General features: G+C 39.3%; 1 protein-coding gene across 1 annotated transcript; it reads left to right on the top strand.

The window, feature by feature from the left end:
* Positions 1 to 434: 434 nt before the first annotated feature.
* Positions 435 to 10,846, top strand: csrnp2 (cysteine-serine-rich nuclear protein 2). The gene is made up of 5 exons (XM_088331310.1): positions 435 to 1,020; positions 4,075 to 4,245; positions 4,347 to 4,609; positions 5,813 to 6,109; positions 7,239 to 10,846. The coding sequence occupies exons 2-5, from the start codon at positions 4,089 to 4,091 to the stop codon at positions 7,893 to 7,895; spliced, it is 1,374 nt and encodes a 457-aa protein (XP_088187436.1). The 5' UTR covers positions 435 to 1,020; positions 4,075 to 4,088; the 3' UTR covers positions 7,896 to 10,846.
* The last annotated feature ends 2,507 nt before the right edge of the window (positions 10,847 to 13,353 follow it).

Genomic DNA, 13,353 nt, shown 5'->3' with positions numbered 1-13,353 from the left:
CAATTTAATTTCATGCGCCTTATAGTGCAGTGTGCTTTATATATAAATTATATATCACAAAAGTCTATTTTTTTGGGCAGGGTGATTTATATTCGGAAAATATAGTCTAATTACAAGAGGCCCTGTTTTTACGTTTTTTAGGTTGAGCAAGTCAAGTCATGTTTTTTGTATAGCTCTTAATCACAAAGAGTCTCAAATGGCTGCACAGATCGAAGACTATTGCAAACTACAGACTATTATGACACCATCCCAATAAGTCACTTTTGAGCCATTGCTTTTTTAAATACCCACTGGAAGTAGAAATATACTCTTAAACTATTATAAAGCATACCGATTAAACAAAGACAACACAAACACTCAATTTCCCAGCATCCTTTGGCACAGAAAATAAATGCAACGTCATAAGAGACTATATATACACGCGTCCGCCGGGAGGAATTTTGGGTTGCCATTGTTAAATTGTAGCGACCGGGGCCGGTCGGGGTGAAACAGGGTCGTAGACCGTCTTTTTGCCCCAAAGACGGCTGCGACGTTAACACCGGAACCGCAGAAAGAATCTGAAGAAGAGACTTTGCCCTGCTTACCGTTACCGGCCTAGCGAATGTTTTAGAGAAGAGGCAAGCGAAAGGGAAAGAAGAAAAAGCCGACTACGACTAAAGATGCCAGCGAGGCTCTCTATTTAAAGCCCACATTCAAGAAAAGGAAACTAGTTTACATTCATGAAAATATAATTTTCATACGGCGACCTTAAAGCGAACGCTCCTTTCGTGTCCGTTAAACTACATCCTAAAGAAGGCTACGGTTCGGTGTTCTTTTTTCCACCTCCTTTTTAGAACAATGAGTAACGAGTCCCAGAAGCCTCCTACCGTCTCATTGAAAAGTGCTACGCATTGACAATCACTTAAAAGAAATTGCTGCGAGGCCAGGTGCCCAGAAAAAAAAAAACGCTTGACAGGGTGTTGCACATAATCCATGAACGGAGAAGAGAAAGGAGAAACGAGCTGGTATTAGCCAACCCAGGTAAGAACAATCGTCTTTGTCATTGTAAGCGTGCTTAACCACGCCTCACAATTTGCACGTGAAAACTATTTTTACAGACCCACTATTACCAAATCATCTCGTATCACATTTAACTGTTAAAGCCATGGTTGGTTGCACAATGGAAGCCTGCTTGAAATTCTGTAAACTGCACTGTCATCACCAGCTTTTCACTCTTCATCCTTCATTTAAAAATCTTTTTAAAATGAAATATTTTTCACAAGCATGTATATGTTCAAAATCCACATAAAGCCAGTTACAAACCGATGAACAACCCAAGTTGTAAAATGCTGTTCTTAAAATCGCTTCTTGATGGCTTGAATAGGTTGACAGAGGGCATTGCACTTAAAAAATCGGATAAATGATTACTGCACACATCTTTGCTGCTTCTTCAGAGTGTTCAAATGCGGTAAAAAATGCTGCAATACAAGGTCGCTCGTCAGTGATTTGATATTGTCTGGGAAATGCAGCGTTGTTTGTTAACAACCTTAACCCGATTAGTCGAGCATCCCAAATTTGGAGGGACAGAGTAAAATATTATCACGTTGCAACAGTTACGTATCATCTAGACATTTTCCAAAGTATTTTGTATTTTTTGTAGTAATTTAATTTAGAATACTTATAATATATAGAACGTGACACCGTTTGAGGCTGTTAGTTAACATAGTTCCCATAGAAAATTCTAATAGATAAAAGAATCTTCACCAGGGTTCTCCAACCTTTTTATTACTATTTAACACAAAGGGGACCCAATTTGATGTGCATTTCTAAAATAACAACTTTTCATGTTTTACTCTTTAGTTACTATGTCATTACCAAGTTAATTGTTGGAAGTAGGATTGAATAGACTCATTTAAACACTGAAAAAAAATCATTTTACTATAAAATCACAATGACCGAACACGTGTGACGTATTTCCAAAAGAGGTTAGCGGGCGCTTTAGTTATCTTTGCAGGCACCACGTTGGCGACCCCTGACCTGCACTATCGTTCACTGTGTCCATAATAAAAGCAAATATAATGTTACCCCTAAAAATCGAGGGTTGATGCCCCAAAACATACCCAACCTACTACAATTGTTCAACTTTGAAATGGTTCCCATAGGGTGTAATACACATTTTATGCTTCTCTGACACACATTTTTACACCTCTTAAAGAACTCTGCTGCTCCATAGCCATTTTGACATCATCCGTGTCTTCAAAAGGGAATCATTGATGCAAACATGGCAATGTTCTCTTGTCAGGAACTGTAAGGTGATCATTGATTTGTGTGCAATGTCATAGTCAAGCAGCCATGATGATGAAATTTTTTTTTTTGGTTTGAACAAATTTATTGACACTAAAAACAGAAAACAATCATGACAATCTCAACAGCAATTAAGCACATTCACAATTCACGTGCAATAAAACACAGGGAATTTGTCCTTTGTCCAGCTAATGACAATTATATTAAACCGTTAGGCAATCAATTAGGCTCATATTTGCAGTGTATTAGAGACTTACCACTTTCCTTCATTATTTAACTGTTGGTTTATGACATGATCATTGAGCAAAGGGAGTTTGCCAACTTGGATTAAACAAACTCTACCAGGTTGTTTAAGCATTTAGTGGCTGCTAGGAACCAACATGCACAGAGGTGTTTAAAAAATAAACATCAGAAAGCGCACACACACCCTCATTTGTATATGTCTAATAAAATCCCTTTATTATTTCATCTTAGATGGTACCCTTATATGTACCTGTACATTGATGTGGCTGCTTTAGCATGTTGGCTGCATGCAGTAATAATAATAATAATAATAATTTCCTTGTATTGTCATTCTGTGTAACAATGTACACAGAACGAAATGTCGATTGCACCTGACCCGTTGTAGCGAGCCGATGCAGCCGCAGCCAACAGAGGGCGCCGCCGACCACTTTTTAAGTCTTAGGAATGACTCGGCCGGGGAGCGAACCACCGACCTCCCAGTCTCAAAGCGGGCGCCTTACCATCTAGGCTACTGAGCTGGTATTGGTTAACTACAATGCAAAATAAATAAATAATGTTTATTAAAGACTTTTTGATGCCCCGGGGAATATATATCCTGTGTATTAATTACTCAGAATTTTCTCAGCTTTTTTTAGTCAGTGCACATTAACATGTTTCATTTTTTGATTGAGCAGTGATATTTGTTTCTCCTATAGGTCGTGTAAATTGATTTGGCATATACTTCCTTTTGAGGATAAAATAATGGATAATAATTGTAATACTGTCAAAGTTCTAATCCTCACTAAAGTAATTAAAAACTCCTAAAATGTCGAGTGGCCCAAAAGTTAAGCCTTTCTCCTTTCACTGGCTGATGATAAAGCATGTCCTTTGGTGTTCACACATCCAGGTTGCTTTCTCTCACCCTCTCAATGCTTGTGTTCCCAAATTCTCATGTTGTGCCAAGCACAGAATGCACACTAAATCATTAAATACATTTAGGGTTAATTAAATGCTTAGTCATAGCACACGGATGATGTCTAAAAATGTTTCCTTTTTATTACGTTATATAACATTATAACAAGCCAATTTAACTATTTGCATCATTAAAGCTCTGAAGTGACAATGCAGTTACTTGAAGTTGAGTTTAAAATGTGTTGACATTTTTATCTAGTTGTCATGGTAATGCTACAGTTAAAATTTCCTTTCTTCTCAGTTTGTCTTGCATAGTTTGTCTTGCATTGTTCGTCTTTTACTTTTTTTTTAACTACATCATTTTAGATGATATTTGTTGTAGATTGAATTTGTTCATGAAATGTCGTTTGAAAAATCTATAAAATACATGCTACGTAAAGATACTTTATTTTTGCTACACAAAAACATTAGAAATTGAGGGGCATATTTTCCCATGGTTGATTTTCAATCTCAAAACTCAAACCCAATGGCCAACTTTTTGATTAGACACCCATAGTAGCAACAGTTGGTCACCCACAAGCTGCCTGGATTTGCTAAGTGTATTTATTTTTAGTTTTTGTGCACTTTTTTGTCTCTATGATTACTGGTTTTTGCCAGCAAACATAGTTTCCATGGAGGCAGGTTCGTCCCTTATCCTCAAACGAAGATATGAAGAAGTGGACAACTCTCCTTTTTCTACCCCCAAAGACTCTGACGATGACATTTCATGCAGCGACAGTGCCGACAGTTGTGACAGTCTCAACCCACCCACGAGGTCAGAGCTCAAACGTAAGGAACCCTCCTGATTATATATATATAATGTGTGCACAAAATAATTGAATATGTAACATAAAAGACATAATTTCCATTCTGAATGTTTATCCCCCCAGCCACCTCAATCCTCAGACAGCACAAGCTGACGCCTGGAGGCAAACGGGTGCGTTTTGATGCAGTGACTGTATATTATTTTCCCCGGAGGCAGGGCTTTACTAGCGTGCCCAGCCAAGGGGGCAGCTCGCTGGGCATGGCCCACAATCACTCATCCATCCAACGTTACACACTGGGCGAGTTTGCTCGGGAGCAAGAGAGCAGTCACAGACATATGCTACGCCAACACCTACGTCAGGAGAAACTCAATGCCCGCAAGATGAAGGTAAAGAAATAACATCAAGCGCAAGTTGGGCTCTAAACTCGTTCAGTGCCATTGACTGCTACAGTGGTCAAATATTTATTTTCAGCAGGCTGGCAGTGAATGAGTCAATTGGGTACATAAGAAACCAGTTTATGGTTTCTTGTTTTGCCTGCGTCTACAGATGTCTGACCAGCCATAATCTGAGATGTCACCATAATACATTTAGCCAATCCAGTCAAGGTGACATCATCATTATGCATATAAACCAGTAGGGGTATCGACATTCGTGAAGGAGGCTGAAGCCGAGCAAAATGACTTCAAAAAAGAGGTCAGCAGTTTTTACTGTGTGAGCAGCGGTTGGGAAAGAATGTTTTGCTCTTATTATGAGCTCATCTGGCTCAGAGATAACATTCTCTATTTAATGCATTTAGGCAGGGGGTGCAACAACGTGTTTCTACCATTAGTGGGAAGAGCACTGTCGCACCGTTTTACCTTTTAAGGCTGGTAAAAAGAAATGTCATTGGGATTCCTGGATATTTTTTAAGTGTATAGCTTGCACAAGTTGAAAACAATTTACAATCAACAACTCGCATGACAAATGTTTGTAGATTTTAAATATGTCCAAGATTTACATCCATAACATGCAATGGAGGACAATAATGAAAAGTGATTACCAATGCTAGAACTCTGACCACCTAACATAGCTTAAAATAGTCTCATATCCTTCTTAATTAATGCAGTATTTTGTGACCTTGTTACTAAAGCACTCGCTTGCATATTTTTGGAAGCCATTATTTATGACAAAAATGACAGTCAAAATGAACCTCAACGATTATAAGTAACTGCAGAAAAAAAGACAAATTTAAGTCATATATTTGTTGAAATCGTACACAGGCTCTGGTATAATTTTTATTTCATATATTTTCTAAAATCATCAAATATCACAGTGAAATAAAATAAACTGAATAATTGGGTTTTGCCTGGACTTCGGGTTTAGCGGCATTATTAAATTTAAGTCTTAAAATATATGTTGTGGCTCTCACTGAAAAAATAATTCTATATATTTTGCTCTCATGGCTTCTTGAATCAAAAAGGTTACCGACCCCTGTTTTTACAATCTTGATCAAGCCAAAGCACATAATTACAGGAAAAAGTGTGGACAGGATCTGTTTTGACGACACACTTTACTAAATGTACTGTAGTTGACTTGGTTGTCGTTCACAGCTGACCAGGAATGGCACAGTGGAATGCGCCCAAGCAGAACTCCTTACTCTGGACGACGTGTCGGACGAGGACCTTGATGTGGACGCTGTGGAGGTGGACGACTGCTTCTTCCTTCAGCCACTGCCCACTAAGCGGCGCAGAGCTCTTCTCCGGGCCTCTGGAATCGCTCGCATCGACGCCCGAGAGAAAACGGAGCTCCGAGCCATTCGCCTTTCCCGTGAGGAGTGTGGCTGCGACTGTCGTCTGTACTGTGACCCTCGACACTGTGGCTGTAGCCAAGCTGGCATCAAGTGCCAGGTAAGAGGGAGGGTCACCTTCTAAACTACTACCAAAAGTTTCTCATCTCAATTAATCTAATATTGCTTGTTATATATTTGTTTTACAATACAAGCTTGAAGTGACACTATTACACTGTTTTCACTCTAGGAGCACAAAAGAGCGCAGTTTACCTATGTGAATAAAGTCCGTCCTTTTTGGAATGTGGAAAAATGATCTGATATACAAATTGATTGATGGGCTTGCGCCAAGAGAAAGGTGGGAAAAGCAAGCACTGTAAATGTGAGTTGCAGCAAACGCATATACAATTAAATATAATGCTGTAGATTTTATTTTTTTTATATAATTAATTAATGAAATACTTGAAGACAATTGCTTTGGTTACTCTTATTTAAATCAGTGTCAGGATTAGTCATTCCAAGTGAACTAAATGCTGTTTAGCATTTAATCCCAAGGCTTTGTTTAATTTCCCTTGTCCTCAGCTTGCTCACAAACTGACATGAAGGCTTTAATTTTATGAGCAGTCTTATGTGTCACATAGCATTACTTTGAACGGAGGTGGGTTTGGTTGCATAGCTAATCAAGTCGTGCCGCGGGATCAGAGACAGGGGGTTCTGCACAGATTTTATTCTGACGCCTATGCTTATTATTTAAATGCAGGACATTAGGTTAGAAACCCGATGGCAGTCTCTTCACAACTATGTGTTAACAGCTAGTTGCTGAAACTTGATACAGGAGAGGCAGGTCGATAGGCATCCTAATATTTTTTCATTATTAGTCTTTTATTCCAACTCTTGCATATTTATTATCAAACTATATTGAAGATCAAGACTTCCACAGATCGTGATATCCTGATAAAATTCCCTGAGCAAAAGTGGTATTCTCCTGACACATGTCACTTGCTTCTGTGTATGCCTAGTTCAGCAAGGATCTATTCGCCAAACTGCATTAAAATCATGTCCCGCAAGTATTCACACTTTGCCACAGATGATCTTTTTACAAAAATGGAGCCCATCATTTTGTAACTGCAATCTTTGTAAAATAAGTTTGTGATGATATACTGTATTTACTGTTTACTTGTGTGCATGACCCTGCAATGTAAATAAAGTTGAACACTACTCACAATAATAAAGCCTGTTTTGTCTTTCAGGTGGACAGAATGGCCTTCCCATGTGGATGCTCCAGAGATGGCTGCGGCAATTTAGTGGGCCGAGTCGAGTTCAACCCGCTTCGTGTCCGAACACACTACCTGCACACCATCATGAAGTTAGACCTGGAGAAGAGGAGGGTGCTCCTACAAGTGCCAGGGGAAACGTGCGCTGAGTCGGTGCGGGTTTCATCCCCGCTATCCACTTTCTCTCCAAACCAGAACTTGCAAGAGAGCGAGGCGCGTGGTTGTGTCTTTGAGACAGAGGAGGAAATCCTTGAGCGGGAGAATGAAACCGCCGTGTTGCACCTGCAGAGTGCCGAGGAGCAAGAAAGGAGAGAGAGGGAGTCTAGGCCGGAGGAGCCGCAGGTAGAGGAGGTTCTTCTGCAGGGGCCTTTCCCAAATGGGCCTGCTGTGCTTTGCATTAACCAAGAGGAGGAAAATCCCAGTGACCTCAGAGACTCCACCCCTCTCCACTATTACCAACTCAACTCCATTGAGCCAGTCATTCTGCAGACAGCTGGGGAGGAAGTTCAAGAGGGTGAAGGGGATGAGTTTGACCGGTTGCCAAGTGACCAATTAAAGCTCCATCATAAAGGGTGTCAAAAAGAAAGAACGGAAGAAATTGTGCCCTCTCAGCCGCTCCATCCTGATGTTTAGGAAGATTTTCTTTTTTTTTTCTTTTTTTGCAGACGTTTTGCACAAATAGCGTCAAAGTAGTAATAACATAATTGGCGGCAAACTATGTTGCATTTTTGTCAGCTGGAGCACATGGAGGTCAGGAGTCTAATCGGTATACATAGTCACATTACTTGAATGTGAATTTTGTTGGGATTGGTGAACACAGCCTTATGCAAAAAAACAAGATGAAGTCCTTGGTGACATTAGAGGAATTAAAACAAGTGAGTTACATAGTTAACACTTTGTATTACAGCAGATGTGCGCGTGTGTCTGTGTGCGTGCTGCAGTCAAGCCAAATGACGGCAAAAAATGACCTAATAATCCTGGAAAATACTTGTTTTCATGTGTACTGTATAAGAGTTGGTGTGATTGTGAGGTTGTTTTAGTGTCGCACCTACACACACAGAGATTGTCTGCGCCGGCCTATGCTTGTCTTTCTCAAGCGAGATCTTTGTGTTGTAGTTACCAATATATGTGCTATTATTTTTTTTGTGTGTGATGGATCTCTTGTAGAAGATGAGCTGGTAGGACTTTTCCCCACCTAAAATGTGGTGAAGAGCTAATTTAACTGATTTCTGCATCGTGCTCGCTCTGCTGTTGAAATGGCATGCATTTGGGTCATTAATTGCCAGTCTCAGTTTTACAGACTTAGATAGCTGTATTTTGGATTTTGCAAGTGGGAATTAAAGGCTGGTCTCGGCTACAGTCTGCAATAAGCAATACCACGCTCTTTTCAAGGGGACTGAACATGGAAAGGATGGCACTTGTAGCCCTTATCTAGAATGTAACACTAGGCCTGTTCTGGAGTGTAATCATTGGCTTACTTTATTGACCAACATAAATAATGGCGGGGCTACTTGGACGCTACATTTTATTATTCACATACTATTGGGCAGTGCAAGACATGGTGTGAGCACCATTAATGCATTTATAAGATCGAGTAGTCAATGGACACATTTCAATGTAAGAACTGTGCAATTATGCTTTTGGAAAATCAACCAGGCCACTTGGTGGATGGCTAAATTTTACTGAGCTGCGAGAAAGTGTGAGTATACTGAGGTCTCTTTATGAATGAGTGTCTGGCTGTTTTTTTGCATGTAACTTTGGATGATCATTAAAAATTGTTCTGAGGTCAGTTCAAGAGTTTTAACTTTGGACCCGCCTCACAGTGGCCTTGCATGGGCCTGCTCATTTGCATCTGGGGTGTAACACCCTCTTAGTTGTGTCCCTTAACTCTTTTCCAGAGTGTGAGTCTTTTTTGTTCTCAAGTGTTGTCTTTTACTCAACTGCCTTTTCGTGATTGACTGACCATTGACCCATACTATGCTGCGCTATCATCATGTTCTCAAATTTTTACCAGTGATGTATTCTTGAGTGAAAAAACATTTTGTTTATGCCTAACCTCAGTCCATAATTAGAGGGTTAACACTAGGGTGGTAGGGATCTAGTGTTGTGGTTGCTCAGCTGTCTTACCAAATAACAGTGCTCTTGCTGCAGAACGTAACCTTTTAGGGAGCCAGTTATTGAGTGTAGCGCTGGAGCCGTCTTTGTGCTTAAGAAAATGCCGCAGATTTTCTCTGGAGTCAATGTGCTGTCTTGAAATGACACTCCTGGCCTGATCCACAATGTGGCTCTGTTTTAAAGGCCAACCTCTGGTTTGTTCAGGAGTCAGTCTTCTGCTGTTTTTATTGTTATATCCTAGGCCAGATAGACTTGTAACACGAAAAATATGAGATTTTTTTGGGAGTAGAATACTCAACCTGTCTTAAAATGTCCTAGGTTCAAATCTCGGCTTGCACTAGAGTTGGAATGAATCTTCTGATCCAGAAGGGCTAACTCTCACAAGCCTTGAGATTTTATTTTGAGAGTTCCAAGGAGAAAACTAAGCATATTTTAGAACCTTGGGGTTGCAGTGTCTTCCAATGCAAAGCCTGTACTGGAAGTTAACCACCAAAACTGTTTGTTTGTGTATTGCGTTGGACTGTCATGAGCTGTGCTGAAGTAAAACCCAATTTGTTTTTTATATGTTAAAACGTTTCTTTTCCGTTCAGAAAGGGGGCCATACTGTAAGATGTGTTGCTTTTCCCATTTCCACGTCTGGCAACTTGAACCCGTTCTAGGGTAGCAGGCCTAATCTTGAGTTCAACACCAGGCAAGTTGTGAATTCAATCGTCAGCTCTAAAATTACCTCTATTAAGTTCAATTAAGTATATATAATGGTACCAATTTAGTGAAATTAAATCGTTTTTTACACAACTGCTTCTGAACAAGAGATGTGTCATATGAATAAAAGATCATTTAATGGTAAATGTGTCATTGTGATGTGCTTGCGTGCGAGTGTTTTTCTATAGTTCTACTGTATATAGGAAACTTGGAAAGCATAATAATTAGGAAATACTGTTTTTGAGGAAGGTGCTCATGCTAAAGATCTGGTTGCTCGTTTAAGATTTCGTAATTGGTCATGCAGTTGGAAAACACGACGACACAGCTTTTTTTAAAATTTTCTTTTGTTTAACCGCAAGTTATTCTAGTGAGCTAGACTCTAGGGTATCCATTTATTTTTAGATGCTTCATATTTTTTTGCATTGGGTGTGCTAACGATGATTGCATGTAATTTTTAATATAATTGTTTGTCTTTAATTTATTTTAAGTCTTGTACCAAGTGAGCTCCACCAAAGCAGTGGTCTTCCCCATCCTGTGAGGATGTTTCTCTTGGCTTTGTGGCATCCCCTTCTTCATGCTTGGCTGTTTGCCATTAATTTAGCCTGGGCCCACTTGCATATGCTACTTGTGTCTGTGTGTTGGAGATAAGTGCGATTGTTGAAATGCGGAAAAGGAAAATACAACTCGTGAAACTTACCTTGAGAAAATGGGCTAGTGAGTAAAAAAAATCAATATGAACAATAAAGCGCATATTTAAGCAAAGTAAATGTGTGTCTTGAATTCCTCATTCGATGTGTAAGTCACAAATGTTGCAACGCTAATATGAACCCATGTTTTGCTTTCGCAGGCCTTTCCTAGGTGCGGTATTTTTTAGCAGCCAGTCGAGGGCAGCACCTGCTCACTGCTTGTCTGCATACTCATCGAGCGGTCGTCACAAATTGACCCTTTGCAGGCTTCGACAGGATATGTAAGGTCGAGTAGACGATTCCAGAAAGGAAATGACTGAAACAAAAGTTTTCAGTTTAGCTCTGTAAATACGATCCATCCAATTTGCTCTAATATTGGCCGTGTGCCCTGCTTTGTGAATTGGAAGCTCACTGCAGGGCCTTTGTGAATTCTAATGAGGGAACACACACACTACAGTCAGTGCTGTCGCAGCAGAGCGTGTGACAAGTGGCCTATCACAGCACCTGGTATTGCTAGGCGGACTTCCATCGGAGTATTAACCAGGCTCGACCCGGCTCAGCTTCCAGAGACCGGACCTTCTCAGGGTAGTTTTAGCTGTAACAGAAATAAATATTTCCTCTAGAATTTTTAATTCAGGGGTCTCAAACTTGAAATCGTGGCCTGTGGGATGATACTTTGAGGTCCCTGCCTTAGTCAATCAATCAATCAAAATGTATCTTTTATTATACTTTTTAAGACAACAAATTGCATGACAAAGAGCTGTACTGTACATCCTTGGCTAAAACGATGTCTATCAGTGAATTACTACACATTCTCACTGAAGATTAGGCAGAGGGGCAGGAGCTCCAGCGTTCACTAATGTCTATCCTAGAACCCTACATGTTAAAGGTGTGTGTTTCAAACAAGAGTTAAAAGGGACAGTGAATATTATACACATTCTGGTGATACAAAAAAAAAAAAAAATAATAGAATAAATCAATATTGTTTTGAAAAAATATGAGCTGAAATATGATGTGAACTTGCATGTTTTTGAATAGGTCAAAACTTAAGCCTTTTTATTTCAACATTAGCCTCACCTATTATGCAATATGGTTACTTTGAGTATTAAGTGTTTGTATTCTTCCTTGTACTTTATAACACTTTTTTATTTGCACAACACAATTCAGCTCCATTTAGTGGTCAAATAGAACACACTGTCCCTTTAATGTAAGCAGATGCAAATTATGGATTCGTTTCTTAATGAATGATTGATATATTTTCATATTAATTAATGTTTTTTCAACTTTAAATTATATTTTGTGTGGCATTAAAAAAAAAGATTATTGAACAGTGGAATGCCTTAATCAGAGATTTTCTTGTGAGAATTTTGCTTCTCAGCCTAGCGCTGGCTGCAGCCCAAAAATAGAAACTCTAGACCCCTGGTCTATTGAAACCAGATATCATTAGTATGTATTGGAGATCACCCTGATTGGACTTTCACAGACTGTGACAACCATGAATGGTTCCAGACTGATATTTTACAAAACCAGTAAGCATAAAAGATGAGAACAAGTAGTACAAAACACAAATTTGGGAATCTGGGAACGGAACTGGATTAATTTCCTGTCCCTCTGTCTCATTCGCTAATGCACACTTTGAACGAATCCTATAAAAAGTCCCTAACCACCATCTTGTCTCTTGGCGAATACCACATGTCTGAAATCCATGTTGTTAAATTCTTGCTGGTATGATAGGCCATGTTCCCAATGTGTTGTGCAAACACATAATGTTCCAGTGACCTCATTTCCTGTTAGACAAACATGGGTCCACTGTTGTACCTGCAAAAACTGGTGGGTGTTGAGTGAGTGTTTCTTTGAAAGATTAATGAAGCGGAGTTTTCTTAAGGCCCAAAATTAGATTCAAATTTTGTCCCACACAATTTTAAACCATTTGTGTCCGTCAATACAATTAAGTTTGTATGGGAAAATGAAAATGGATAAGATTGGGGAGCAAGTAATTTACAACACGGTGTGGAGTAACACTGGTGAAAAACCAGTATAACTCACATTAATAAATAATTTCTACCCAAAAAGGAAACTGGATAAATGACAAACATTGACCTTTTCATGCATTGCCTCTTTGTGGCCATGACCCGCTCACAAGATGAAGCTGCACAATAACTATTGAAGTGAAGCAAATACAGAGCGTATTTCAAAAATATATACCCAATAGACTACCAGATATTGCAAATTTAAAAAACTGTAAATGTGAAAACACAGCTGAAGTGCAACTACGTTGGGCCATCTGTGTGTTGAACTTTTGCACGTCAGATTTATTTTCACATTTCTAGAATATTTTCGGAACATTTTTTTTTGTTCGAATTTAAGTCTAGTATCTGTCGTTCCTACACCAAAATCGAATCGGAAAAAAAAGATCATTCAATGAGTGTGTACATTTATAGTTGATTTACTTTTTGTTTTTAGTCTGTATTATTTGGCGCCTCCTAGTGGTGAAAAATTTGATCAGTTAAAAGAAAACAATATGGAGTTAAAGAATAAGCAAAAAGCACTCTGTGAGCGTTTCAATCGCATCATGTATTGACCCTTTG

Source organism: Urocampus carinirostris, chromosome 3 (genome assembly GCF_059441175.1).
Source record: "Urocampus carinirostris isolate Australia breed hairy pipefish chromosome 3, RoL_Ucar_1.0, whole genome shotgun sequence".
Taxonomy (NCBI): Eukaryota; Metazoa; Chordata; class Actinopteri; order Syngnathiformes; family Syngnathidae; genus Urocampus; species Urocampus carinirostris.
This window is presented reverse-complemented; position numbering and strand designations above follow the sequence as displayed.

Coding starts and splice junctions, on each gene's coding strand:
- csrnp2 (XM_088331310.1), top strand. CDS start 4,089: ATGGAGGCAGGTTCGTCCCTTATCCTCAAACGAAGATATGAAGAAGTG. Junction 4,610..5,812: donor TCAATGCCCGCAAGATGAAG/GTAAAGAAATAA, acceptor TGTCGTTCACAG/CTGACCAGGAATGGCACAGT. Junction 6,110..7,238: donor AAGCTGGCATCAAGTGCCAG/GTAAGAGGGAGG, acceptor TTTGTCTTTCAG/GTGGACAGAATGGCCTTCCC.